Below are 27,511 nucleotides of genomic sequence, written 5' to 3'. Positions count from 1 at the left end.
ATATTTAATGGGGTGTCCTACTTTTTTCACATGACTGTATATCTTTATTTTTAAAAGGAAAAAAAAAAGTTAACGTTTACATAACACGTTTTCTCCTCCCTTATTTGGCCCTAATCCTCCGTCGTACGCAACACCGTTACGTGACTTAGGAAAAAAAAAAACGACTGGAGCCGAAATAGCGGTCGACACTCCGCCGTCGTAAAGTCGAAATCACGTAAGTCGGGTACTTGGTAACCCGGGGACTACCTGTACTTTACTCAAGTAAGAGTAGAGTTACGCCGACATATGATGACTCAAGTAGCAGAAAATTCACTCGAGTAGTCAAAGTCAAGTCAAAAAGGATTTGGTGAAAAGAATACTCAAATAATTAGTAAGTGTTTATAATCATTTACTTTGAAAATGTCATCAGTAGAGCGAATAAGAGTAGCATGACTTTAAAACAAGATTACTCAATCACAAGTCAGAGTAGTCAATCCCCCCCAAAAAAAGTATTTGTTGAAAAGAATACTCACGTATTCGATCACCTGCGTTTGATTTATTTTTAAAACTGAAATGAGAAGCAAAACATTGTACTCGAGTAAGAGCAGCGTTACTTCAAAATAAAGTCAAGTACTTATCCATCCACAAATAGTAGTACAAGTACAAGTACTGTAAATCAATATTATCAAGAGAGAAGCCATAAGATGTACTCAAGTAAGAGTAGTGTTACTTTCAAGTATTACTCACATAAATGTAAAAGTAGTACGTACACAAGTACTAGTCAAAAAGTATTGGGTGAAAAAAATACGCAATTACCAAGCAAGTGTTGATAATCATTTAATTTGAAAATAATGTCATCAGTAAAAGCCCAAAATGGTAGTCGAGTAAGAGTGGCATTACGATTCAATAAAATTACTCAAGTACAAGTCAAAGTCGTCAATCCAAATTATTTGTGAAAAAAGAATCTAGTTATTTGTGTCCGATATATTTTTCAAACTGTGACGAGAAGCCAAACATTTTACTCGAGTAAGAGTAGCATTACTTTCAAATGAAATCAAAGAACTTATAAAATCCAAAAATGATTGTAGTACAAATATTAAAGTAATACAGGTAAATCAATGTTAACAAGAGAGTAGCAAAAAGTAAGAGTAGCATGACTGTACTTCCAAATATGACTCACATTAAACTAAAAGTTGAATTCACACAAGTATTGGAAGAAAAGAATACTCAAATGCTGAGTAACTGCTTCATTATTTTGACTCTAGTAAAGTCTTATGACATGACCTGGACAATAAATGAGAGTCAAATCATTTGATAAAAGAAAAGGAATGATTTAGATGACATTGAAGAGCAAAAAAATCAAGCCGTGTCAACACGATCGCTAACTGATGGCTAGCGTAACACAAGGTGGAAAGGGGATTAATTTTAGAGGACTCCAATGTCCTGTGCGAAAGTAAGGATACATTTTGTTGTTACTGGACAAGTCTGGCCAAGTGGAAGGCTTCTCAATGTTCCACAATTCGGTGTTTGTAAGAGGTTCAGAGAAGGACACCACCCTTTCATTTATGTCCACTTCAACTCGGATTCTCTGCACTTTGACAGGCGGATTCCATTCTCCATATTTGCCACCGGGCTTTTGGTATTTACCATCACAAAATCCAATAAACCAACCAATCATTTTCTCTGGCAAACAAGGGTCCCCCCACATGATTCCCACTTTCCAGTCATTGTTGTCTCCCACCTCAACGGTCCACACGTGTCTCGAGTCCAAAGCAGCACCCAGCACAGACCGCCTCGTCTGGGGTCTCTCTGGATTCTTTGGACGCTTCTGCTGTACGTCTTCCCAACTCAGACTGGTCAGATTTTCGGAGAGACGGATTCCTGGATTGGCCGTGTTGGGGTCCAGAATGACGGGACTGTAGGCGAGCGTCTCCTTCATCCGCTCCCACACCTTGAATTTGAGATTGCCCACGTGTTTGGCTTCGTCCAGCAGACCTCCTGGCAGCAGCTGCGGCTTTTCAGGCAGCTCCTGGATTCTGCTCATAGCAGTCTTGAACTTCTTCATGAAAGAAACATTACCAGACGCCAGCTGCTCCTCAGTGCTCCTGATGACATCCGAGAGAACGGTCATTTGTTGGCCCAGAACCACAATCTTCTCCTTCATGATCTCACTCTCCTTCTGCTCTTTCTCCCTTATCGCAGCCAACCTGGCCTCCTCCTCGACGTCGAGAAAGCACCGGAGCTCCTCAAAATCCTTCTTAATCTTGCGTTCGACCTTCTCCTTCTGGACTTTTATGTACTCTACCTGTTCATTGCAGTTCTCTCGACAGTCGTTGTAATCTTGGAGTCTTTCCTTGGCATTCTGCAGGCCTTTCTGGAGTTCCTCACGATGACCTTTCACAACTTCTTCCAGGGGCCGGAACTTGTGACCAACGTGGATTTCTGCGTCCCTGCAGATATGGCACACAAGCTCCTGGTGGTCCAAACAGAAGAGTTTGAGTTCCTCTTGGTGCAAGCTGCAGATGTCAACTGACTTGACTGAGGCCCGTGAAGAGTTCTCACACACATTCCTCAGTGCCAAGTTCGGAGGCGGATCCATCGAACTAAACTCTGTCCTACAGAGTGGACACGATCGTTCTCCTTTGTCCTTCCACTGCTGCAGACACGCACGGCAGAAGCTGTGACTGCATGGAAGAATGACAGGATCTTTGAAGATGTCCAGACAGGTGGGACATTGAAGATGGTCCTCCAGACGGTCACCCATTGTTTTAGAACACACACGTTTGGAATGTCGAGCTGCAGTTGTTCTGCAAAACAAAAAGCATTCTTACCTACAATTCAAAAGGATTCTTTCATGTCCTCCCTCTATGTCCAAATGTGCACTTACTGAAGCTGGGCTCGAATTTGTAAAGAGCAACTTATATAACTTTGAAATGAAATATTACAGAAGCTTTACCCAGTGGTGACTTGCTCTAACCTTATGCTGGTGTCACACTAAAGTAAAGATCGCAAATGCGGTTTCATCTGACATTGAAGGGATGCTTATGTTTTCAGAATGTCCAAAAGTCAACTCTGCTTTGCGATTTGCGATTTGATAAAACAAAAGCAAGTTTGTAGACGAGCAGAACGCAGATGGCGAAAAAACAAACCCCTAGTTTTTTATGATATCTACAAAGAGAGTCTTCGCAAATACAACCAGGAACTGAAAAATGCTAGACAATCATATTTTTCAGAGATCATTAGTAGAAACACTAACAATACTCGCACGCTATTTTCTGTTGTTGACAAACTGACAAACCCACAAGCATCAATACCTCAGGAATTGGCATCTGAGGTGTCCTGTAATAATTTCGCAGCATTCTTTACACACAAAGTACTAATGATTAGACAGACTGTGTGCAACTCCGGATTAACAAATGTTACACTAAATGCCTCCCAACATGTCCCCCACGTCAATCTTAGACAGTTTAGCCTCTTGGACTATGCCACTTTAACAGAAATTGTGTCGAAACTAAAGCCCACAACATGCTGCCTTGACATCCTTCCTTCAAACTTTTTCAAAACTGTTTTTCATTGCATAGCCCCAGACATACTTCAGATTTTAAATACTTCCCTCCAAACAGGAGAGTTTCCTCAGACTTTAAAAACTGCAGTAATAAAACCTCTCCTAAAAAAACCTAATCTGGATGCCTCAACCATTAGCAATTACAGGCCAATATCAAATCTGTCATTCCTGGGGAAAATGATCGAAAGGATTGTGTTTGAACAGATCCAGACTTTTATGATCCAAAACAATGTTTTTAACTCATTTCAGTCTGGATTTCGGCCACAACACAGCACCGAGACTGTGCTTATCAAAGTCCTAAATGATATTCGTCGGAATACCGATGCAGGCAAATCATCTGTTCTGCTACTATTGGATCTCAGCGCCGCATTTGACACGGTTGATCACAACATACTACTCAGCAGATTGGAACAGTGGGTAGGGCTTACTGACACTATTCTTCAGTGGTTCACATCCTATTTACATAATAGGGATTTCTTTGTGTCAATCGGAAATTATCAGTCAGAACGAACCAAATTCACGTGTGGAGTCCCTCAAGGGTCAATTCTTGGACCACTCTTATTTAACATCTATATGCTTCCGTTAGCTCAGATAATGGAACAGTATGACATCTCCTATCACGCCTATGCAGATGACACACAACTGTACATTTCTGTGTCCCCACATGATTATAGTCCCTTAGTCTCCCTGAGTAAATGCATTCATCAAATCAATGAATGGATGTGCCAGAATTTTCTCCAGTTAAATGTGGAGAAGACAGAGGTGATCATTTTTGGGCCAAAAAAAGGAAAGGTCAAAGATAAGCAGCCAACTTAGCACAATGTCATTTACAGCTACAAATCAAGTCAGAAACCTTGGCGTAATTATTGACTCAGACCTAAAATTTGATAGCCATCTAAAGTCCGTCACTAAATCCGCTTATTACCACCTAAAAAATATAACCAGAATTAAGGGGCTTCTGACTCAACAAGACATGGAAAAACTTATGCATGCATTCGTTTTCAGCAGATTGGACTACTGCAACGGTATATTTACAGGTCTTGATAAAAAATCAGTCAGGAAGCTGCAGCTAGTACAGAATGCTGCAGCCAGAGTCCTCACAAATACAAGGAAACTGGACCACATTACACCGGTTTTGAAATCGCTACACTGGCTTCCAGTGAGTCAAAGGATAGACTATAAAATACTACTGCTCGTCTACAAAACACTTAATGGCCTTGGACCAAAATACATGCTTGACTTGTTAGATTCCTATGAGACATCTAGACCCCTAAGGTCGTCTGGAACGGGTCTTCTGCATGTTCCAAGAACAAGAACCAAGCAGGGTGAGGCAGCATTTAGTTATTATGCTCCTCACCTCTGGAACAAGTTACCCGAACGTCTGAAGTATGCTCAAACTGTTAGCTCCTTTAAATCAGAGCTAAAAACGCTTTTGTTTAGCACTGCATATCCATAACTGTCTATATATTTCAATCTACCTGCCTTCTATTCCTCTTGTGCTTATCTCCATTGCTGATTTCAATGATTATTAGTAGTAGTAGTTTTTGCTTTATTTCTATTTTTGTTTTATTTTTATTTATTTATTTTTATTCTGTGATTAAATGCGATCTTTTGTCTTGGTTTTTACGTTGTGTTGATTTAAATGTGATTTTTATGGTCTTCATGTGATGTAAAGCACTTTGAATTGCCTTGTGTTGAATTGTGCTATATAAATAAATTTGCCTTGCCTTGCCTTGCCTTTGCCATTCTTGGGGATTTTGGACACTTGGACTTGTGATCAAACCTTTTTGATTTGCAGATTTTATGAAGGGATAGATACTGGAATAAAGAATGATTTGTGATCAAAACCTTTATGGATTTATTCATTTTATGGGTAAGGAGAAATTTGTACTTAGTAAGAGTAGCATGACTTCAAGTCAATTTAATAATTCGCTTGTGGCTGCTTGAAAACTCTGATTTTTTCCCCGGCAAAACCTCATCTATATGAGCTATTACAATTATTCAATAGGCTAATGCATGACCAATAATCTGCAAATCATCGATTTCCCGCTCCGGAAAAAAGGTCCTTCCGTGTTTCGGGCGTGGTTTCGGAGCTCGCCTTAGAGGAAACATCACTACTCTTCAGCATGAGTCAAACTAGTCAAAAAAAAAAAAAAAAATCAGTTGCAGTGGACTATACGTACGTTTCGAGGAAAATTGACTTCACGCTTTCTGCCATTCGTCGCCAAGGAGCTCAGACGAAGTGAATAGTTGCCAAAACTGACCGCATTGACAGTTTCGATTAAGAGTGGTGCTGCTAGTTCTAAGATAAGCAGTCCTTAGCTTAGCGAGCTGCTACACGCAATAGCAGCATTTTAGCTCAACTATGACCACTTGGTCAGCAACTTTAGTAGCATGTAGAAAGCCTTTCACTTACCATTTAGGCTAATACTTCGCTCGCCGAAGGTCCTGTTGGTGACTTCAACATGTAATGACTCAAGTGGCAGAAAATGAATTCAAGTACTGCACAAGTCGAAAAGTATTTGGTGAAACTGGTCTGACCACTTTAGAAGGGTGTGCCGAGTAATGAAGAGACTTTTCGGCAAAGTTTGTGGTGAGGCTCGCTTCATTTAGACATAAAAAATTCCAGGACGGTAGGTTATAAAAGTTGGATAGAGAATTAGGGAAAACCATAGGTTTTTGCCAAAGTTTGCAAAAAACTCGCCCATTCATTTTGAATGGGATCCCATTGACAGCCAAGTGCATCCAAATTTCCCTTTCATTTTCAATAGCAGGAAAACAGGTTCTTGTGATTTTTGAGCCCTTACCATGGCAGCCAACTGCCACCCAAGTAACTCAATGCCATTGACAGCCATGCACGTCCATGCCATTGATGTCCATGTACGTCCATATTTTCCGTTCGTGAAAAACCTCTATGGTTGTGATTTTTGACCAAAAACTTACCAATACAGTCCAATGACATTTAACTGGTGCCCAAGTAAGTGGTCCATGCCATTGATGGCCTTGCATGTCCAAATTTCCCATTCATTTTCAATGGCAGAAAAACCCGTGTGGTTGTGATTTTAGACCAAAAACAGGAAGTGACATGGTCCTGTTGGTCCTGTTGGTGACTTCAACATATAATGACTCAGTGGCAGAAAATTCAAGTACTGTACAAGTCGCAAAGTATTTGGTGAAACTGGTCTGACCACTTTAGAAGGGTGTGCCGATTAATGAAGGGACTTTATAGCAAAGTTTGTGGTGAGGCTCGCTTCATTTAGACATCAAAAATTCCAGGACGATAGGTTATAAAGGTTGGATACAGAATTTGGCAAAAACCTACGGCTCTCCCTAAGTTGCAAAAAACTCGCCCATTCATTTCTAATAGGGATGCCAATGACAGCCAAGTGCATCCAAATTTCCCTTTCATTTTCAATAGCAGGAAAACAGGTTCTTGTGATTTTTGAGCCCTTACCATGACAGCCAACTGGCACCCAAGTAAGTTGATGCCTTTTACAGCCATGCACGTCCATGCCATTGATGACCAAGTGCGTCCAAATTTCCCGTTCACTTTCAATGGCAGAAAAATCTGTGTGGTTGTGACCAAAAACAGGAAGTGACATGATAGATCTGCATTTACCACAGCAAAGCCCCTTCGTAATTTCTCTAGAAATCACAGTTTCTAGTGTTTACACATTATTAGATGGGTATTTGAAAGGCAAAGGCCCATATAGTAAAATAAAAAAAATATATATATATTTTTTGAATAGCGTGTCTTTGGCGAGCCGCACAGCCCAAAGTGTTGATCGATTGTCACAGTACGGATATCAAAATAACTGGAATTTTTGCGTGACGCAGGGCATTTTTTTAAGGACGCCCCAAAATTTTCAAAAAAAACTATTTTATTTTCAAAAAGCTACTTGTCCCACATTTTTTTTGGGGGGGGGGGCAAAATCACATCATTTACACATCAAAAATTCCAGGACGGTAAGGGGCATAAAAGTTTTATAAAAATACACAGTCCGTCCAATATTTTCCAAAAACTCAACTTCATTTCTAATGGGTTGCCATTGACACCCATGTACGTGCAAATTTTCCAATCATTTTCAATGGCAGGAAAACATAGGTCGTTGTGATCTTGGACTGCTTACCATTACAGCCCATTGACATTCAACTGGGGCCCATGTAAGTCGATGCCATTGACAGCCATGCAACAGGACGTATCCCTGAAATGTGCCCAAATCAACAGGAAATAACCTGTTACCACCAGTAGGTGTCCCCGAAATGTCCCCACAACAGGAAGGGAACGCTTTGCACTGTAATTCACCGCCAAGCCACTAGAGGGGCGTTGCATTGTCTTTGTGCGGTTTTGGGGGACTCTTTTCGAATTCCTTGGGTTTTCTTCCAGTTAGACAACAATGGCAACGGAGACGGAATGCTTGAATGTGGATCTTCAGCTCATCAGCATTGACTTGTCAACATTGACATCAACTTTTCATATTGTGTCGTAGTATGGGGGAACACTTACCAAAGTGCATTATATCCATTAGTTACATTACAGAAGCGAGCAATTCGGATTATACACAAAGTGGATTTTTTAGATCACACTCATGATTTATTTGATCAAAACTTAAAATTTAATGATCTTGTAAAATACAACACATCAATATTTGTATTTAAAGCATTTCATAAGTTATTACCCCTCAATTTACAATGTCTTTTTACAGTGCAAGAGCAATCTCATAATTTGAGAAGATTTGCCAACTTTTCACAACCAAAATTTCATACTACTCTTAAAGGATTCTGCGTGTCTGCATGTGGGGTAAAACTCTGGAACAACTTGGGATTACATTATAAGCAGTGTCAAAGTATCCAGAAATTCAAATTGCTGTATAAACATCAGGTCTGGTCACGATATACAGAAAGAGGTCTTTAAATGTCTTGGATGTATGTAGAAATATTACATATTTTATGTATAATATTCAGTACATATGTAATAGTTACTCATGTGTTATTTGTGATGTGTGTCTGTGTATATAGATACAGTATATATATATGTACATATATATATGTATATTGGTGTTATTATGATTACTGCAACTATTGTTATTATTATCGATGTAATCAATCATTATGATTAGTACAGCTGTTGTAGGGAAGTGACTGCATTCCTATGGAATTTTTGGAGTGAAATGGGGGTGGGACACAAAAAAAGCTCAGCTTCTTCCCACTCCTTTTCGAGCTACTCGTGTATGTATTGTTATTATATTTGTTACAATCATCATTACTGTTTTATTTTTATTTAATTTTTTTCCCATACTTGTTTTATGTTGTTATTGCTCGAAGTAAAAATCCAATCAATCAATCAATCAATCACACAAATGTTGAGGCGCAGGCGAAGCAGAAGACTGTTGTGGAGGTAGTCTGTCTGACTGTTGATGCTGCGCACAGACTGGCTGTCACATTACGAATGCTAGCATCAGGTGGAAGCCAGCAAGATTTGGCAGCTAGCTACAAACTGGCATTAAGCAATGTGTCCTGCGCTTTATCCTATTTCGTTGCCGTGTCCTACAACCAGCGGGTGGGAAGCCCGAGCAGATTTCTGGCGGCTATGGAACTTCCCAAACTGCGTTGGAAGCCTTGATGGTAAACAAGTTATCATGAAAACACAGAGGCACTCTCAATCAGTAATGATCTTTAAATGTCTTGACGAAACATTGTACAGGTGGTCGAACTTCGATGATCCTCTCATAGGCTTTTCCATTTTTGAGTGCAGCGCAAAAATGTTTGTAAATGGCGGCAATTGCGTGCTGAACCGGAAAGAGCAGTCTGAGCGGATCAATCACAGTCCGTTTGCGTCACGTCACCACGCGTTGACGTGACGCGTAGTCAGGATTCGGTGGAGGAGCACATCAGGCTACGGTGGAGGGTCGTAAATCAGGCCTGCCTTGATGGCGTAGGTCTGCCGCAGAAGCCTAACTCAGCCTTAAGTCAAAAAGTATTGTGTGAAAAGGATACTCATGTCATGAGCAACTGCTTAAAATGTCGGATTTTTGTTTTAAAACCACAACTTCTATGAACTGTTATTTTCTAATTCTACTGGATAAGCTAATACATGACCGTATTTGATAAATCATCAAATTTCTGTAGGAAAAATGAAACATCAGTCGTCCAATGAGCAAGAGTGCCCTCTAGTTGCAAGGATGATCATACTTTCTAGAATGAAAGGAAAACGAGCATAATTAGATTTTTTATTGGTGGTCTGCCGGCACCAAATAAAAAATGGGAGAGAGTTTGAAACCTGCCCTTTCCATTCACCAGCAATCTGTGTCAAATAGCTGATTTTTGACGGCGCTTTAAAGACGCCAAGTGATTCAACACCTTTCAGTATTATGTATTTTAACGGAGGTGAAGCGCTACGTAAAGTAAGTAGCCATTTGTTGAGCTACATTAGCCCAACGAAATAACAAGACTTTTATTCTAAAAAAAAAAAACGACTGGGGCCAAAATGGCGGTCGTGACTCCCGTCGGGTACGTCGTAACCCGGGGACTACCTTTACTTTACTCAAGTAAGAGTAGCGTTACTTCATCGTATGATGACACAAGTTGCAGAAAATTCACTCAACTACTGTGCAAGTCAAAAAGTATTTGGTGAAAAGAATATTCAAGTAATTAGTAAGTGTTTATAATCATTTATTATGAAAATTTCATCAGTAGAGTGAGTAAGAGTAGCATTACTTTAAAAGAAGATTACTCAATCACAAGTCAGAGTAGTCAATCCCCCAAAAAAGTATTTGTTGAAAAGAAAACTCACCTGCGTTTGATTTATTTTTAAAACTGAAATGAGAAGCCAAACATTGTATTCGAGTAAGAGCAGCGTTACTTCCAAATATGATTACTCAAGTAAAAGTACTTATCCATCCACAAAAAGTAGTACAAGTCATAAAGTAGAACTACAAGTACTGTAAATCATCAAGAGAGAAGCCATAAGATATACTCAAGTAAGAGTAGTGTTACTTTCAAGTATTACTCACATGAATGTAAAATTAGTAAGGACACAAGTACAAGTCAAATAGTATTGGGTGAAAAAAATACTCAAGTACCAATTACTCAAGTACAACTCAAAGTCGTCAATCCAAATTATTTGTTGAAAAGAATACTCTAGTTATGTGTGTCTGATATATTTTTCAAACTAACGAGAAGCCAAACACTTTCCTCGAGTAAGAGTAGCATTACTTTCAAATGAAATCTCTCAAAGTACTTATAAAATCAAAAAATGATTGTAGTACAAGTATTAAAGTAGTACAAGTAAATCAATGTTAGTAGTAGCAAAAAGTAAGCGTAGCATGCCATTACTGTACTTCCAAATATTAACTGACATTAAACCAAACGTTGTATTCACACAAGTCAAAAAGTATTCTCAAATGCTGAGTAATTGCTTCATTATTTTGACTCCAGTAAAGTCTTATCACATGACCTGGCCAATGAGTGAGAGTCAAATCATTTGGAAAAAGAAAAGGAATGATTTAGATGACATCAAAAAGCAAAAAAATCGACCCGTGTCAACATGATCGCTAACGGATGGCTATCGTAACACCAGGTAGAATGGGGATTGTTTTTAGAGGACTTTTATGTATTGTGTAAAAGTAAGGATACATTTTGGTGTTACCGGACAAGTCTGGCCAATTGGAAGGCTTCTCAGTGTTCCATAATTCAGTGTTTGTAAGAGGTTCAGAGAAGGACAATGACCTTTCATTCATTTCCACTTCAACTCGGATCCTATGTACTCTGACAGGCGGATTCCACTCTCCATATTCGCAATTGGGAATTTTGTATTTACCATCACAGAATCTAATGTACCAACCAATCATATTCTCTGGCAAACAAGGGTCCCCCCACATAACCCCCACTGTCCAGTTATTGTTGTCTCCCACCTCAACGTCCCACACGTGTCTTCCCGGGTCCAAAGCACCACCTTGCACACAGTTCCCCTTTTCCCTCTCTTGATTCTTTGGACGCTCCTGCTGTACGTCTTCCCAACTCCGACTGGTCAGATCTTCAGACACGCTAATCCTTGGATTGGCTGTGTTAGGGTCCAGAATGACGGGACTGTAGGCGAGCATCTCCTTCATCCGCTTCCACACATTGAACTTGAGGTCGCCCACGTGTTTGGTTTGGTCCACCAGACCACTTGGGAGCAGCTGCGGCTTTTCAGGCAGCTCCTGGATTCTGCTCATCGCAGTCTTGAATTTCTTCATGAAAGAAACATTGCCAGACGCCAGCTGCTCCTCAGTGCTTCTGATGACATCTGAGAGAGCGGTCATTTGTTGGCCAAGAACCACAATCTTCTCCTTCATCATCTTACTCTTCTTCTGCTCTTCCTCCCTGACCGCAGCCAACCGAGCCTCCTCCTCGACATCGAGGAAGCGACGGAGCTCCTCAAAATCCTTTTTAATCATACATTCAACATCCTCCCTCTGGACTTTGATGTACTCTGCCTGTTCAATGCAGTTCTCTTGACAGTCGTTGTAATCTTTGAGTCTTTCCTTGGCCTTCTGCAGGCCTCTCTGGAGTTCCTCATGAACTTCTTTGAGGGGCCGGAACTTGTGACCAATGTGGATTTTTGCGTCTCTGCAGACGAGGCACACAAGCTCCTGGTGGTTCAAACAGAAGAGTTGAAGTTTCTCCTCATGCAAGCTGCAGATGTCTTCTGACTTGACTGAGGCTCGTGAAAGGTTCTCACACATATTTCTCAGTGCCAAGTTCGAAGGCGGATCCATCGAACTAAACTCTGTCCTACAGACTGGACACAACCGTTCTCCTTCGTCCTTCCACTGCTGCAGACACGCACGGCAGAAGTTGTGACTGCACGCCAGCATGACAGGATCTTTGAAGATGTCCAGACAGGTGGGACATTGAAGATGACCCTCCATACTTTCAGCCATGGTTTTTGAGTAGACGGCGTATGTCTCAGCGCACAAGCTCGGAATGTTGACTCTCAGGAGACCTACAGTTCTTCTGCCTCATTCACAAGCGAAAGGATTGTTTCATGTCTTCCCTCAAGGTCCAAAAGTGCACTTCCTTCTGAGCCTGGCCTCGGATTTGTAATGAGCAACTTTTATGGCTTGATAATTGAAGTAGAAGTGAGATATTACAGAAGGATGACACTGAGGTAAATAACCGTAACCTTAAGCTTGTGTCATCTTAAAGTATTGATGGCAAGTGTGGTTACATCTCAGAAGGTTTCATCTGACATGGAAGCAATGCTTTTGTTTTCAAAATGTCCAAAAAGTCAACTCTCTGCTTTATGTGTCGAGCTTCTTGCATGGATTTGGGGCATTTGGACTTGTGGTCCAACCTTTATGATTTTATGATTTTATTAGAAGCCTGATAGTCACTAAAGGAGCTAAAGTGCAAGATGACACTCAGATTTGTGATCAAATCTTTTATGGATTTATCCTTTTAGGGGAAAGGACATTTGCCCAGAGTGCCTCATTACACGAGAAGAAAAAAAACAAAGTCTGTCCAATGTCTCTTCCTCCCCCTCCAGAAGTTCTTTTTTAAAAGTTGTTCACCATTTCAAAAACATTTTACTTTGAAAGTGTGGATATTGTCATGTATTATCATATTGTGATTCTCAAAACAATGTCAGACAAATTCATACTCGAATAAGAGTAGCGTTACTTCAAGTCAATATGGCTTAGGTTAAAGTTGTCATCTGAAAATTTCACTCGATTGGAAGTCAAAAAGTGTTGAATACTCAAGTCATGCGCAACTGCATAAAAATTCATATTTTTGACCCACATCTTCATCTACATGAACTGTTACTTTCTAATGGTACTGTCTAAGCTAATACATGACGATATTTGGTAAATCATTGAAGTCCCGCTGGAAAAATGAAACATCAGCTGCCCAATGAATAAGAGTGCCCTCTAGTGGCACGGATGAACTTACCATCAAGAATGAAAGGAAAACGAGTATAGTCATGTGAAAAAATTAGGACATCCTATGGAAGCCTTTGTGTTTTCTAACATATTTGGTCACATTTAATATCAATTTCAACAATCTTGAGAGACTGAAGTAATAGAACCAAACAATTAAAATGGATAAAAGATTTATTTATATTTTTCTGTAAAATGTCATTTATAATAAATGACAATTTCTGTTGAGGAATAAATTCGGACACCCCCACATTCAATCCCACTTAAAATGGCTAAAATCACACACAGGTGTATCACATCCGGTGCACATGATTAGAACATCTAGAACATCGTCGCCTTATGGCTTAAATAACGTCATGGCGAAGTGGAATAATATTATGCTTCTCCTGAGTCTAGATTTTAGAATGTGCTTCATAAATAAATAAATCCTTTATCTTTTGGCTCCTCTACATCTCATTTCAGGGCTGTCCACGGGTTAGTTTGTGCCGGATCCTGCCGGAACAAGATCCGTCAACTCTTGATTTTGGTCTCCCTGTGTTCCGGGACTTATTTGGGAGATCCAGCACCTCTCGTGTATAGAAAATAATAATAATGTAAACGTTATTAAAAAATGTCATGTAAAAGCCCCAAATGGCGGGAAAGAAGGAGAGGAGTCGTTGATGGCTTTCTCCACTTTATTGTGGCAAAAATAAACAAAATAACAGCGGACTGACGTCGCATTCGACCGCTAACTTTTGCTTCTCGCCCGCCCCCTCGCTTCCTGCTACCTCACAGCTCTCCAGTCCCAGCGTCTCTTAAAGGGACCGTGCATAGTTACGGACATTAAGGTTTAAGTACAATACTAATATGCATACATTCTTTTACAGAAGGACTCAGAAACGCAACAACCGGCGATGAGGGCAGCTGCAGCGATCATGCTAACGGAGGAGGCATGACAACAGCAGGACGCTAGAGCCGCAGCAGCTAGCCAGGTTCAAGGACAGCCAGCCAAGCCGGGGCAGGAGGCTGCTACCGTGGCAGCAGCTGGTCAGGTTCAGCGCCACCCGGAGTGGGGGCCAGCTACAGCGCCAGCAGTCAGCCAGGTGGACCACCAACAGCCAAAGCAACAGGCCAGTACCCTTATGGGAAATTCGGGTTTGGGCTGTACAATTTGTAAGGCGGTGGGAACTTTGGGGCAAGAGAAGACGGGTGGGATGAAACTCGCAAAAGGATGGGTTGGTGTTATTTATTGTATTCTCAGATTTTGTTTTAATGTTTTACAAGTTAGACTGTACGTTACTGTAAGTCCCACCTGTAGTTATGTGGGCAATTGTGCGTGCCGCTAAACAATTGTAAATTGTTGTCATAATATTTATACCATGGATATTATGTGAAATTGAGGCTTGCAAGTCCCACCGCATGGCAAGTGGGCATTTGCGTGTTGTTTTTAGCACCATTTTCTGCGTATGTTCCGCGACTTGTGCCCGTGTCATCATCTCTGCGCTGTCATATGTATTTTGCATTCTAGCACCTTATGATTTACAAATTAAGCACTGGGGCAAGGCAAGGCAAGACAAATTTATTTATATAGCACAATTCAACACAAGGCAATTCAAAGTGCTTTACATCACATGAAGACATAAAAATCACATTTAAATCAACACAACGTAAAAACCAAGACAAAAGATCGCATTTAATCACAGAATAAAAATAAATAAATAAAAATAAAACAAAAATAGAAATAAAGCAAAAACTACTACTACTAATAATCATTGAAATCAGCAATGGAGATAAGCACAGGAGGAATAAAAGGCAGGTAGATTGAAATATATAGACAGTTATGGATATGCAGTGCTAAACAAAAGCGTTTTTAGCCCTGATTTAAAGGAGCTAACAGTTTGAGCATACTTCAGACGTTCGGGTAACTTGTTCCAGAGGTGAGGAGCATAATAACTAAATGCTGCCTCACCCTGCCTGGTTCTTGTTCTTGGAACATGCAGAAGACCCGTTCCAGACGACCTTAGGGGTCTAGATGTCTCATAGGAATCTAACAAGTCAAGCATGTATTTTGGTCCAAGGCCATTAAGTGTTTTGTAGACGAGCGGCAGTATTCTATAGTCTATCCTTTGACTCACTGGAAGCCAGTGTAGCGATTTCAAAACCGGTGTAATGTGGTCCAGCTTCCTTGTATTTGTGAGGACTCTGGCTGCAGCATTCTGTACTAGCTGCAGCTTCCTGACTGATTTTTTATCAAGACCTGTAAATATACCGTTGCAGTTTGGGGCTGTCCCAAACGACTAATTTTCTCCCGATTAGTCAGCAGACTTTTTTAAATGATGAGTCGACTAAGTCTAATATGTGTATATATTTCTTAATTATCTAGCAATTAAGTTTTTGTTGACACTTATTAATTCACAAAAACATTTTGGAACTCTTCAGTTCTTTATTGAAGTCCTAATAAACACGTAAATAACAATAATAAATCACAAATAAACAATGAGGTCAAATGCTGATCGCAAATAAATGATAAAATGATCAAAAAAATGGAATGTAGACAGATTCAGAACACTGACTTCACCTTTCAAACATGATTCAAAACAATTCTTAAAAAAAAAATATAGCATTAATATTATAGTATACTACTATATATAATAGTAATATAATAATTATTCATTGCCAGTCAGATTTTTCATAAAGGTTGTCATTTTACTGTATGTTGGATTAACTCCAGAAATCGTTATTTATATGTTGAACATGACGTGCTTTTATTTTAAAATGTTCACCGGAAGTACGTTCGCTAAACCGCTAACCGTAAACTTTACACTCAGCAAAAATGTGCACTTTTCGTCATTACAAATGGTGTCAGTAATAGATTTTTTTCCCCATTTTTTCGTTTGCAAATGCCGTTAGTCAGCGATTTTTCATGTTTGAAGTGTCACCTTTTAACCGCAAGTTTGCATTTTGGAAAAGACTGCTCATGTTTTATAGCAGGCTAAAGCAGGTTGTCTTTTTTTCCCCCATTAGCCTCAATGTAGAAATGCAAATGTTAACAGTAGGCATGTGCCGGTTACCGGTTTTACGGTTTACCGTGGTGTGAGAATGTTGCGGTTTCAGAACCAACAAAATTTTTGGCCATACCTTAGTACAGTATTCGCTATTTTTCATGTCCCAAAAATGCAGCCAGAAGTGGCTTGGCGCGGCAGCGCTCACCCCTTCCCGTTTATTGCTGTGTGTTTCAGTGACGCTACTCTGCTAAACAGCCAGCGAACCCAAGAACAAACACTCCAAAACAATGCATAGTTTTCTTCAATTTATTGAGCTCTCAAATCTTGGTAAGTGAAATATACAAAAAGAATACATGTGTGAGTAGCTTCAACAGGTTACCACCATGAAAAAGTTCGCCAAAAACAAAACACTCATTTTCCTTTCAAATTCAATATACAAACTAACTAAAAACCTACAAAGACGAATGTTAGCCTAGGCTTAGCTGGGAGAGCAACTTTGTCGAGGTTTTAAGTCTCACAGCCGCTGAGTGAGAAACAAGCTTGAATAAAGGGGGGGGGGGGAAGGATAGCGTCAAAGATCGCTAATTGCGAAATATGATTTGCCCAAGGCAAGGCAAGGCAAATTTATTGATATAGCACAATTGGCAAGGCAATTTACAGTGCTTTACATCGCATGAAGATCATAAAAATCAGCACAAATTCATGTTCGCTGGACGAGGAGAGGTCTCACTCCCAATGTTTTTTTTTTTCGATTAAACCTTTCTACAACTATATGTACTTTTTTTACTAACTTATACATTTTTAACTAACTTATTAACTTATGAATTCATGTTCTTTTTAACACAAAGGCATGACATCATGTAGACTAGAGTTGACACAGTGGCTGAAAATTGCAAAACTTCACTTGAGCTTTTCACCCCCACAAAAAAAAGAAAGTCACCCAGCATGTATATATATATATATATATATATATATATATATGTATTAGGGGTGTCAAACGATAAAATTTTTTAATCGAGTTAATTACAGCTTAAAAATTAATTAATCGTAATTAATCGCAATTCAAACTATCTATAAAATATGCCATATTTTTCTGTAAATTATTGTTGGAATGGAAAGATAAGACACAAGACGGATATATACATTCAACATACGGTACATAAGTACTGTATTTGTTTATTATAACAATAAATCAACAAGATGGCATTAACATTATTAACATTCTCTTAAAGCGATCCATGGATAGAAAGACTTGTAGTTCTTAAAAGAAAAATGTTAGTACAAGTTATAGAAATTTTATATTAAAACCCCTCTTCATGTTTTCGTTTTAATAGAATTAGTAAAATTTTCAATCAAAAAATAAACTAGAAGCCCGCCATTGTTGATGTCAATAATTACTTACCTAATGCTCATGGGTGCTGAAGCCTATAAAATCAGTCGCACCCAAGCGCCAGCAGAGGGCGGCAAAACTCCAAAAAACACAACAAGTACACTTTTGACTGTTCTGTCATTTTAATCTGTTTGAGCGGGGCATTTGTGCGTTAATTGCGTCAAATATTTTAACGGGATTAATTAAGAAAATTACCACTCGTTAACGCAATAATTTTGACAGCCCTAATATATATATATATATACCTTTATATAATTTTATTTAGAACTGTTTTTACATTTTTATTGCAATTATTTCGTTCTTGCTCTAATCTTGAGCAACTTGAGCTGTGGCTGTGGGAATCGTCTATAAGTTCATCTATCATAATTTTATTTAAAATATCTATTTTATGTTAATTAATTCTTTTATTTTAACATTATATTCATGTTCCAATTTGCAAATATGTTCTGAAAAAAAAAAATCCTGTTCAATGGAAAAAAAAGTGTTTTTTTTAAAAATCCCATACATCTCAAAATAACACATTTTGGAGCTATAATTGCAATACCGTGATACCGTGAACCCGTAGTATTTTTGCTCACGATTATCGCACCGTCAATACCTCATTTACAGTGTTTAATATAGATGTGTTTCCTTATTTTGTTTGTCTGAACTTTAACTCTGCGGGGTGTTGATGACAAATAAACAACTGTGAAAGGAACAGGAGTCTCATATGCCATTAACACACACGTACAAATGTATGCATGCGGCGACAAAACGCAGCCGTGAACATTACCGCCCTCATTTTTATTTACCGTGCGATAAATGAACTTTTGAATATCGCGACAGACTTCAACTTCAATAAAAAATGTCGTTGGTTAGTTAGATGGATTTACGATCTGCCAGCTTGTTGTCTCCTGTCGTCTTCCAAAATTACAACTGGGTGACGGTGCTTTAGGTGTTTATTCACGTCCGACGTGCAGCCAAGCTTGGCATTGAAGAGACAGGACACAACAGAAACAAAATTCCTTTGTTTCGTTGATATAGGTCAATGTTTTGGCCACTCTGGTGCGCTTTTTTGCCTTTGTGCCAACTTGCCCACTTGCATACCGAGCGTCCGCCTGTCAGGAAATGGGCAGGCAGGTGGTGTGTGGACCCAAATCCAGGAAAAGGGAAGCAAGGCAAAAAGAGTGGTGCAAAAATGATTTAACTAAGGCAAGCAAAAAACAAAGTATCAACAAATAATGTGGAGATCCCAAAAAGACGCAGCAAACAAAACTCTAACAAAAGGCTGAGTATCAAAAACTTACTGAGGTGAACACGAGGGCTTGGAGAAAACTGACGAGAACAGTAGTGATGTTACGCTCGAAGCAGACGCTCGAGACAAGTGTCGAGCGCTCGCAGCAACAAGTATCCCGATACGTTGTACCGATGTCTCGCTTCATTCAGTGAAAACCACCTGGCCGCGGAAGCGAAGCGTTGTGACCGTCGACGTGTCACTCAGGTACGGAGGGGTCGAGTCAGTCAATTGGGTTCAGTCAAACTAACAATGCTTATGAAAAGGGGAAATATCCCTCAAAACGTTGTGGGTTGTGAGGAGGAGCGCTTTTGTGCGCATTACGTCATATTGAGAACGAGGGACAGTGAAGTTAGATCAGATTACATATTGAATTAATTTGCAATTGCACATAGTATAGGCATTCATTGACACATGATACGCTGATTTATATAATATGCACCCGCAACACACACACACACACACGTTAGTTGTTGTGTTTGTCTATCTGCCAATTTGTATATTTGTTTGTGGCATGTGAGAGAATATTCTCATAAACTGGAGAGGTGATTAGCAAGAAGATTTGATTTGTTTGATTTTTAAAGAATTTATTTGCAATGTGATTTTCTGTTTTTTCCACATTCTGTCTCTCATGGTTGAGGTTTACCCATGTTGACAATTACAGGCCTCTCTAATATATTCAAGTGGGAGAACTTGCACAATTAGTGGTTGACTAAATACTTATTTGCCACACTCGAAGTCAGAGTAGTCGTTCCAAAAAAAAAGCTTTTGTTGAAATGAATACTCAAGTACTCAGTAACTTGCGTCTGAGTTATTTTTAAAATCAAAATGAGAACCCAAACATTGTACTCGAGTAAAAGCAGCGTTACTTCCAAATACTGAAGTAAAAGTACTTATCCATCAACAAATCGTAGTACAAGTAAGAAAGTACAAGTACTGTCAACGAATATTAACGAAAAGCCATAAGATGAACTCGAGTAAGAATAGCATTACGATTAAATAAGATTACTCAACTACAAGTTAAAGTCGTCAATCCAAACTATTTGTTGAAAAAAAAAAAAAACTCTAGTACTTAGTTACTTGTGTCTGATATATTTTTCAAATTCTAATGAGAAGAAAAACATTTTGCTTGAGTAAGAGTAGCATTACTTTTAAATAAAATCACTCAAAGTACTTGTAAAATTTAAAATAATGATTGGCGTACAAGTATTAAAGTAGTACTTGTAAATCAATTTCAATAAGAGTGTAGCCAAAAGTTGTACTCAAGTAGGAGTAGCATTACAGTACTTCCAAATATTACTCACATGAAACGTTGTATTCACATAACTCAAACGTTTTGGAAGAAAAGAAAACTGAGTAACTGCCTCATTTTTTGGACTCCAGTAAAGTCTTATTACATGACCTGGCCAATAAGTAGGACTCAAATCATATGGAAAAAGGAAAATGTCAGGGAAATTCAAGTTTGAACTCTAAGAAGTGTTACCTCGATAGCTCGATTAGAGAAATGAATACGACCAACCAAAGATTGCCTGCTTCGAAGACTTTATAAACATGATATATCAAGGGTACAAAATGATGTGATTCAGCCAGGAGCTGTGATCAATCACCAAGAAGTAGAGTAGAGGCTGGACATTTATCCTGTTGAAAGGGGGTTACCAAATGGTGTTATACTTGTATAGCGCTTTTCCATCTTTCAAGGTGCTTTACACTACATCGCCATCTACCTACTGGTGACACAGCACCAGGAGCAATGTGTATCTTGCTCAAGGATACTTAGGCGAGTTCATCAGGGCAGAGAATTGAACCCACAACCTCTGGGTTGGGGGGACAACTACTCTACCACTGAGCCACGCCATCCCAACCATCCCTGACATCCCATACCAAAGGATGCTTACTCTGAAACGATACCTATGAAAACGAAAGTGAAACTTAAGTATCCACTCAGGTGGTTTTCCACAGAAAAACATCTCCAGTAGGTGAAAAAACACCTCAAGTTATGACCTTGACCCAGCTCTGGCTAGAACAATGATGAGCTCAGTCTGATAAGCCACAGTCGCCCATTGTATTCATTCAGGGCGTATTGGAAAACACAGGAACATAACAGTCCGTATTTGGGCATATTGTGATACAGTCTACAACAGTCAAGGCTATGGGAAGGCACACTCAAACAGGTTAATATAACAATTATGCTCTATGCTACAATGTTCTCATGCAAGCATAACAAACGCATGCAAAGTATAATGTAAAATGGTTGTGTTTTAAGCATGAATAAAATTCTCTCAGAAAGGAATGATTCAGATGACATTCAAAGCAAAAAAAATCAAGCTGTGTCAACATGACTGCAAACTGATGCCAGTCGTAACACCAGGTGGAATGAGGATTACCTTAAGAGGTATTTTACGTGTTGTGTGAAAGTAAGGATATATTTTGGTTTGCCTGGACAAGTCTGGACAATCGGAAGGCATCTTCCACAATTCGGTGTTTGTTAGAGGTTCAGAGAAGGAAAATGAGCTCTCATTCATGTCCACTTCAACTCGGATCCTCTGCAATTTGACAGGCGGATTCCATGCTCCATATTCGCAACTGGGAATTAAGTATTCCCCATCATGAAATCCAATGACCCAACCACGCATTTTCTCTGGCAAACAAGGGTCCCCCCACTTGATCCCCACTGCCCAGAAATTGGTGTCTCCCACCTCAACATCCCACACGTGTCTTCCCGAGTCCAAAGCAGCACCCAGCACAGACCGCCACGTCTGGAACCTCTCTGGATTCTGTGGACGGTCCTGCTGTACGTCTTCCCAACTCAGACTGCTCAGATCTTCAGACAGTCTAATTCTTGGATGGGCCGTGTTGGGGTCCAGAATGACGGGACTATAGGCAAGCTTCTCCTTCATCAGCTCCCACACCTTGAACTTGAGGTTGCCCACGTGTTTGGTTTCGTCCAGCAGACGTCCTCCGATCAGCTCTGGTTTATCGGGAAGCTCTTGGATCATTCCCATTGCAGTATTGAACTTCTTCATGAAAGCAACATTGTTAGACACCAGCTGCTCCTCAGTGCTTCTGATGACCTCCGAGAGAGCGGCCATTTGTTCGCCGAGGGCCGCCATCTTCTCCTTCATCGTTTGACTCTTCTCCTTCTCTTCCTCCCTGACCACAGCCAACCTGGCCTCCTCCTCGACGTCGAGGAAGCGACGGAGCTCCTCAAAATTGTTCTTTATTTTGCGTTCGACATTCTCCCTCTGGACTTTGATATACTCTGCCTGTTCATTGCAGTTCTCTCGACAGTCGTTGTAATCTTTGAGTCTTTCCTTGGCCTTCTGCAGTTCTTTCTGGAGTTCCTCATGATGACCTTTCACAACTTCTTCGAGGGGCCGGATCTTGTGACCAACGTGGATTTCTGCATCTCTGCAGATGATGCACACAACCTCCCGGTGGTCCAAACAGAAAAGTTTTAATTCTTCTTTGTGTAAGCAGCATATGTCATCTGACTTGATAGAGGCTCGTGAAAGGTTCTCACACAGATTCTTCAGTGCCAGGTTCAGAGGCAGAACCATCGAACGAAACTCTGTCCTACAGAGTGGACACGATCGTTCTCCTTTGTCCTTCCACTGCTGTAGACACGCACGGCAGAAGCTGTGACTGCACGGCAGGATGACAGGATCTTTGAAGACGTCCAGACAGGTGGGACATTGAAGATGCACCTCCAGACTTTCAGCCATGGTTTTTGAGAAGACGGGGTTTCTCTTAGCATACAAACTTGGAGTGTCGACTCTCAGGACAGCTGCAGTTCTTCTGCCTCCGTCACAAGTGTAAGGATTGTTTCATGTCCTCCCTCAAGGTCCAAAAGTTCACATCCTGCTTGCTGAGGCTGGAATCAGATTTGTAATGAGCAACTTTTATGGCTTGATTATTGGAGTAGAAGGGACATATTACAGAAGGATTACCCTAAGGTGACGAACCGCAACCTTAAGCTTTTGTCCACTTAAAGTATTGATCGCAAGTGTGGTTTCTTCTCAGAAAGTTTCATCTGACATGGAAGCAAAATGTCCAAAAAGTCAACTCTCTGCTTTTTAAATCGAGCTTCTTGCATGGATGTTGGACGGTTGGACTTGCGGTCAAACCTTTGAGTTAATGATTTGATTATAAGTGAGATAGTCACTAAAGGATCCAAAGTGCAAGATGAAACTCGGATTTGTTATCAAAACTTTAATGGATTTATTCATTTAGGGGCAATGATATTTGCCCAGAATGCCTCATGACACCAGTTAAGGACATGTCAAAGTCTGTCCATTGCGTCTTCCTCCCCCTTCAGAAGTTCTTTTCAAAGTTGTTCACCATTTAGAAAACAAACATTTAGGCAAATCTATACTCCAATAAGAGTAGCATGAGTTCAAGGCAATATGACAGTATGAGTCAAAGTGGTCATCTGAAAAATTCATTTGAATGTTGGTCAAAAGGTATTGGATGAAAAGAATACACATGATATTGCGTACCACAAGCAACATGCCACTTTTGCTCATTAATATTCATGACGTTAGCAATTGTTGCTAGGCGGGTGAACCTCCCGTTTGTCCCTAATGGTAAACGCATGGAAATAGTGTACGAACTAGATATTTACTGAGCTAAACCTACCAATTCTGTCCGAAAATGATGTCCCTGGTGCCAAATTCACTGGTAAAGATGTGGAAGACGCATAAAAACAAAACACGGAATTGGGCTTGTATTCAATTATGTTTTCCATAATTATAAGGAAAAACGAATGGCTAAAAGGGAACCGGACCCACGTGGGTTAAAGAGATGGCTTGAGTGTCGAGGGCTGAAAAAAAGCCGACTTGATCCAGAGTCAGCTTTTTTATTGACACTTTTTTCTTGTGTGCATTGCCATACGCCACTGACTATGACGTTCTCCTGTTTCAACAATCTATCCTTTACCACCGTATGCCCCGTCTTTCTTATATATTATATCCTCTGGTTGTCTGAAGTCTCTAACCGTTCTTGGGGGCAATTTACATTGCAATTTTTGTGTAGCGATCACAAATGCTACTCAGTGACAGCTAACGAACTCTTTTAATTCAATTCTATAATTTATTTACACTTCCCCCTTACTAGATACTTTTAATGTTTTTTAATGTCATTCATTGTCAGACAGAAGCAGCACGGCAAAACGCCACGCTAGAAAATAAGTAACAATATCAAAATGGCTTACTTCTTCGTCCTCTGTACGACCATGCCCCCTGACAAAATGTTTACTGCATATGAAATGTGAATGGCTTCACCTTGTTGGCGTTAAACTGGTCTTTTGGACATCCGCGCAAGTTGATCCATTCTTCACATTTCTTTCTCCAAAGTTTTGGTTTCGGGAAACGTATAAAGAAAACATCATTTATATGTTGTAATGTCTAGAGTCGTTTCTACAAGTTCTATACCAGCAGGGTTTGATTGGCATGCTCTTTTTTTGAAAGATTGCCGGAGGTAAAAAAAGCAGAAATAACATGGATTGTATGGGAGGGCGTGTCAGTAATGACCCAATTCCGCGTTACGATGGCGATGTCACAGTTTAAAAATTGCATTCATGCAGTGTGCTATTTCAGATTTCTTTATTCCCGCTGAAAAAATGAAACACCAGCCGTCCAATGAGCAAGAGTGCCCTCTAGTGGCACGGATGAACATACCTTCAAGAATGAAAGGAAAACGAGCATGCAGTCATGTGAAAAAATTAGGACACCCTATGGAAGATTGTGTGTTTTCTAACATACTGTATTTGGTCATATGGGTATTTAATAACAATTTTAACAATCTTGAGAGAAGTAATAGAACTAAACAATTAAAATTGAGAAAAAGTTTCTGTAAAATGTTATTTTGAATAAATGCAATTTCTGTTGAGGAATACATTAGGAGACCCCCACATTCAATCCCCCTTGAAATGGCTAAAATCATACACAGGTGTATCACATCAGGTGCACATGATTAGAACATTACTACCCAGTGTTTTGGAGGAGGCTTGCCATATTTAAAATTCGCATTTACTTTGGTGTGCCCCTGACTGTTGAAGTGAGAGAAAACACCATGGTGAGGCCTTCAGAAAGAAGATTGTAGACACTTATGATTCTCATAAGGGATTTCAAAAGATCTCAAAAGAATATAAAATCAACCATTCCACTGTCCGGAAAGTGGAGGAGCTTCAAAACAACTGCCAACATGCCCAGGTCTGACCGTCCAAGCAAGTTCACCCCGAGAGCAGAACGCAAGGTGCTAAAAGAAGTCTCCAAAAACCCTCAAATGTCATCAGAGCAGGCTATTGCTCCTGTTGATGTGAAAGTGCATGCCTCTACAATCAGAAAGAGACTTCACAAGTTTACTCATCATGGGAGGAAACCTTTGCTGTCAACACTATTGTCATCCAACACTATTGTCATCCAACGTGCCTTCTAGCATGCATTGCAGCGCTACAGATGTAAATAACAATCAAAATTCATGTTCTGTGCTAATTCTTTAGTTACTGTTCCAGTTGTTTCATTAATTGCTAGTTGTGTTATTTGGTAACACTTTATTTGACGGTGGCGCCTTAATACTGTCATTAGACAATCATAATTATGTCATGAGACTGTCATGAACATTAATGAATGCTTATAACAGATGTCATTTAGTGTTATCCGGCAAGTGATCTCACTTTTAAATGAATGTAAAAGATCCAAGCTGGACATGAATGGAGTTAGTGATGGAATTTGATGGATGACACTTAATCACAGCTGTAATATGAATTCAGTATTGCCCATGATAGTGTCATGTCATAATCATGACGATCTTATGACAGTCTTATGGCGTCACTTTCTAATAAAGTGTTACCTTTTAACCCAAATATATCAACAAAAAGCAACACTGAAATATGAGCCACAAGATTCAAAATGAAAAAAGTGGCGGCTTATAGTCCAAAAATTATGTTGTTTGGACACCAGAACAGGACCTGTTTGGCGTAAACCCAATACAGCATTCCAAGAAAAGAACCTCATACCAACTGTGAAGCATGGAGGTCAAAGTGGGGATGCTTTGCTTCAGCAGGACCTGGCCAGCACACCATCATAGAATCCACCATGAATTCTATGTCTATATGAATTCGATGTCAAAGACTGGCAGATGGATACAAAAAGTGTCTCACAGAAGTTATTTCAAACAAAGGGGGTGACACTAGCTATTATGTGGTAGGGTGTCCTAACTTTTTCCTTATGCATTTTTTTTTTTTTATATATATTTGGTTTAATGAGTAAAACAATGTAAAATTTTTGTTTGTTATCTGCAATTTAATCACTCTTTCCCAGAAAAAAAAAAAAAAAAAAACAAGATCAGATATGTGAACATTTCTTGATAAAGTGTATATTTAATGGGGTGTCCTACTTTTTCACATGACTGTATATTTTTGTTTAAAAGAAATAAAAGATAACGTTTACATTAGCTTCAATTTTAATGTACGTCCAATGTTCTTAATTAGTTAAAATTGAGGTTTTGCATTTAGGAAATGTGGGGGGAGAAGTATTTTTGTTAACTATCATTTCGCAAATTATTAAAAAATACAAATTTGAAGGCTTTTTTTTTTTCTTTTTTGTATGCGTTATAGGAATAACTGCGCCATAAGCGCACTGCATTTCAGTGAGTTAAGGAGGTCTGACCTCCCCTCCCGCAAAAATAACAATTGGGCTCCATGGCGACCTTCATGTCAGGAAGTTCCGGCAAGAGATTCTAGCCACTTTCACCCCTCAAATTACCTCCAATTATACTTGACAGCCAGCCATTCATATGAAAGGGGTCCGCCCTCATCGAGGCGATGTTCTGAATTACCCGAGGCTCTATCACCCGGAAGTGTGTCGCAACTCTTTCGACATGGCTCTTTTGTGCTAATGTAGCTGAACAAACGGCAACTTACTTTACGTAGCGCTTCGCCTCCGTTAAAATCCACAATATTGAAAGCATCTTGTGTTCAGAGTCACTTTTACAAATCAGGAAAAGGAAATCCTTCATCTACATCAAATCATTATCAACAGAATAAATTAAGGGCTGCCAACACTTGGTCGTAGCACAAAGCTACGGCGTAAGTGACGTCATAGCGAATTGGCATAATATTGTGCAGCATTGTTACGCCCCGGTCTAGGGGTTTCAGGACGCAACATGGGGTGTGCTCTTCCTGTCAAACCCTCACCCAGAAAAGCCAGTGAAAACGAAAAAAAAAGTCAAGAGCAGTTTCTTTATTTGGCTCAGAGGGAGACAGTCGCCAAAATAACAAACAAAACAATCTATGAAAACCCTGTCTTCCCTAACAAAACTAAAAAAGTCAAATTAAAGACATTTCCCTTACCTAACTCCTAGCAACCAAAAACAGGAGAAAACTGTGCAAAACAAAAAGGC

At 39.7% G+C, this 27,511-nt stretch overlaps 2 protein-coding genes across 3 annotated transcripts; both read right to left on the bottom strand.

Annotated features, from left to right (window-relative positions):
• Positions 1-473: 473 nt before the first annotated feature.
• Positions 474-27,225, bottom strand: LOC130923463 (E3 ubiquitin-protein ligase TRIM35-like). Of its 2 annotated transcripts, none has more exons than XM_057849198.1 (2): positions 27,033-27,225; positions 474-2,786 (listed from the first exon to the last, which is right to left on the bottom strand). In XM_057849198.1, the coding sequence occupies exons 1-2, from the start codon at positions 27,125-27,127 to the stop codon at positions 1,361-1,363; spliced, it is 1,521 nt and encodes a 506-aa protein (XP_057705181.1). In that variant the 5' UTR covers positions 27,128-27,225; the 3' UTR covers positions 474-1,360. The 2 variants fall into 2 exon arrangements, with proteins under 2 accessions (XP_057705181.1, XP_057705182.1); XM_057849199.1 differs by lacking the exon at positions 27,033-27,225 and adding an exon at positions 5,961-6,055.
• LOC130923476 (E3 ubiquitin-protein ligase TRIM39-like) lies at positions 21,398-23,113 on the bottom strand. The gene has a single exon (XM_057849215.1). The coding sequence runs from the start codon at positions 22,831-22,833 to the stop codon at positions 21,442-21,444; it is 1,392 nt and encodes a 463-aa protein (XP_057705198.1). The 5' UTR covers positions 22,834-23,113; the 3' UTR covers positions 21,398-21,441.
• Positions 27,226-27,511: the final 286 nt, after the last annotated feature.

This window comes from Corythoichthys intestinalis, chromosome 10 (assembly GCF_030265065.1).
Source record: "Corythoichthys intestinalis isolate RoL2023-P3 chromosome 10, ASM3026506v1, whole genome shotgun sequence".
Classification (NCBI taxonomy): Eukaryota; Metazoa; Chordata; class Actinopteri; order Syngnathiformes; family Syngnathidae; genus Corythoichthys; species Corythoichthys intestinalis.
The sequence above is the reverse complement of the archived record's forward strand: the minus strand, read 5'-3'. Positions and strand labels throughout refer to the sequence as shown.

Bases quoted from the DNA above. Each gene is read 5' to 3' on its own strand.
- LOC130923476 (XM_057849215.1), bottom strand. From the start codon at position 22,833: ATGGCTGAAAGTCTGGAGGTGCATCTTCAATGTCCCACCTGTCTGGAC.
- LOC130923463 (XM_057849198.1), bottom strand. From the start codon at position 27,127: ATGAAGGATTTCCTTTTCCTGATTTGTAAAAGTGACTCTGAACACAAG. The intron at 2,787-27,032 runs GTAAGTTGCCGT...TTTGTTTTGCAG, and splicing joins GAGGCGAAGCGCTACGTAAA to AACAACTGCAGCTCGACATT.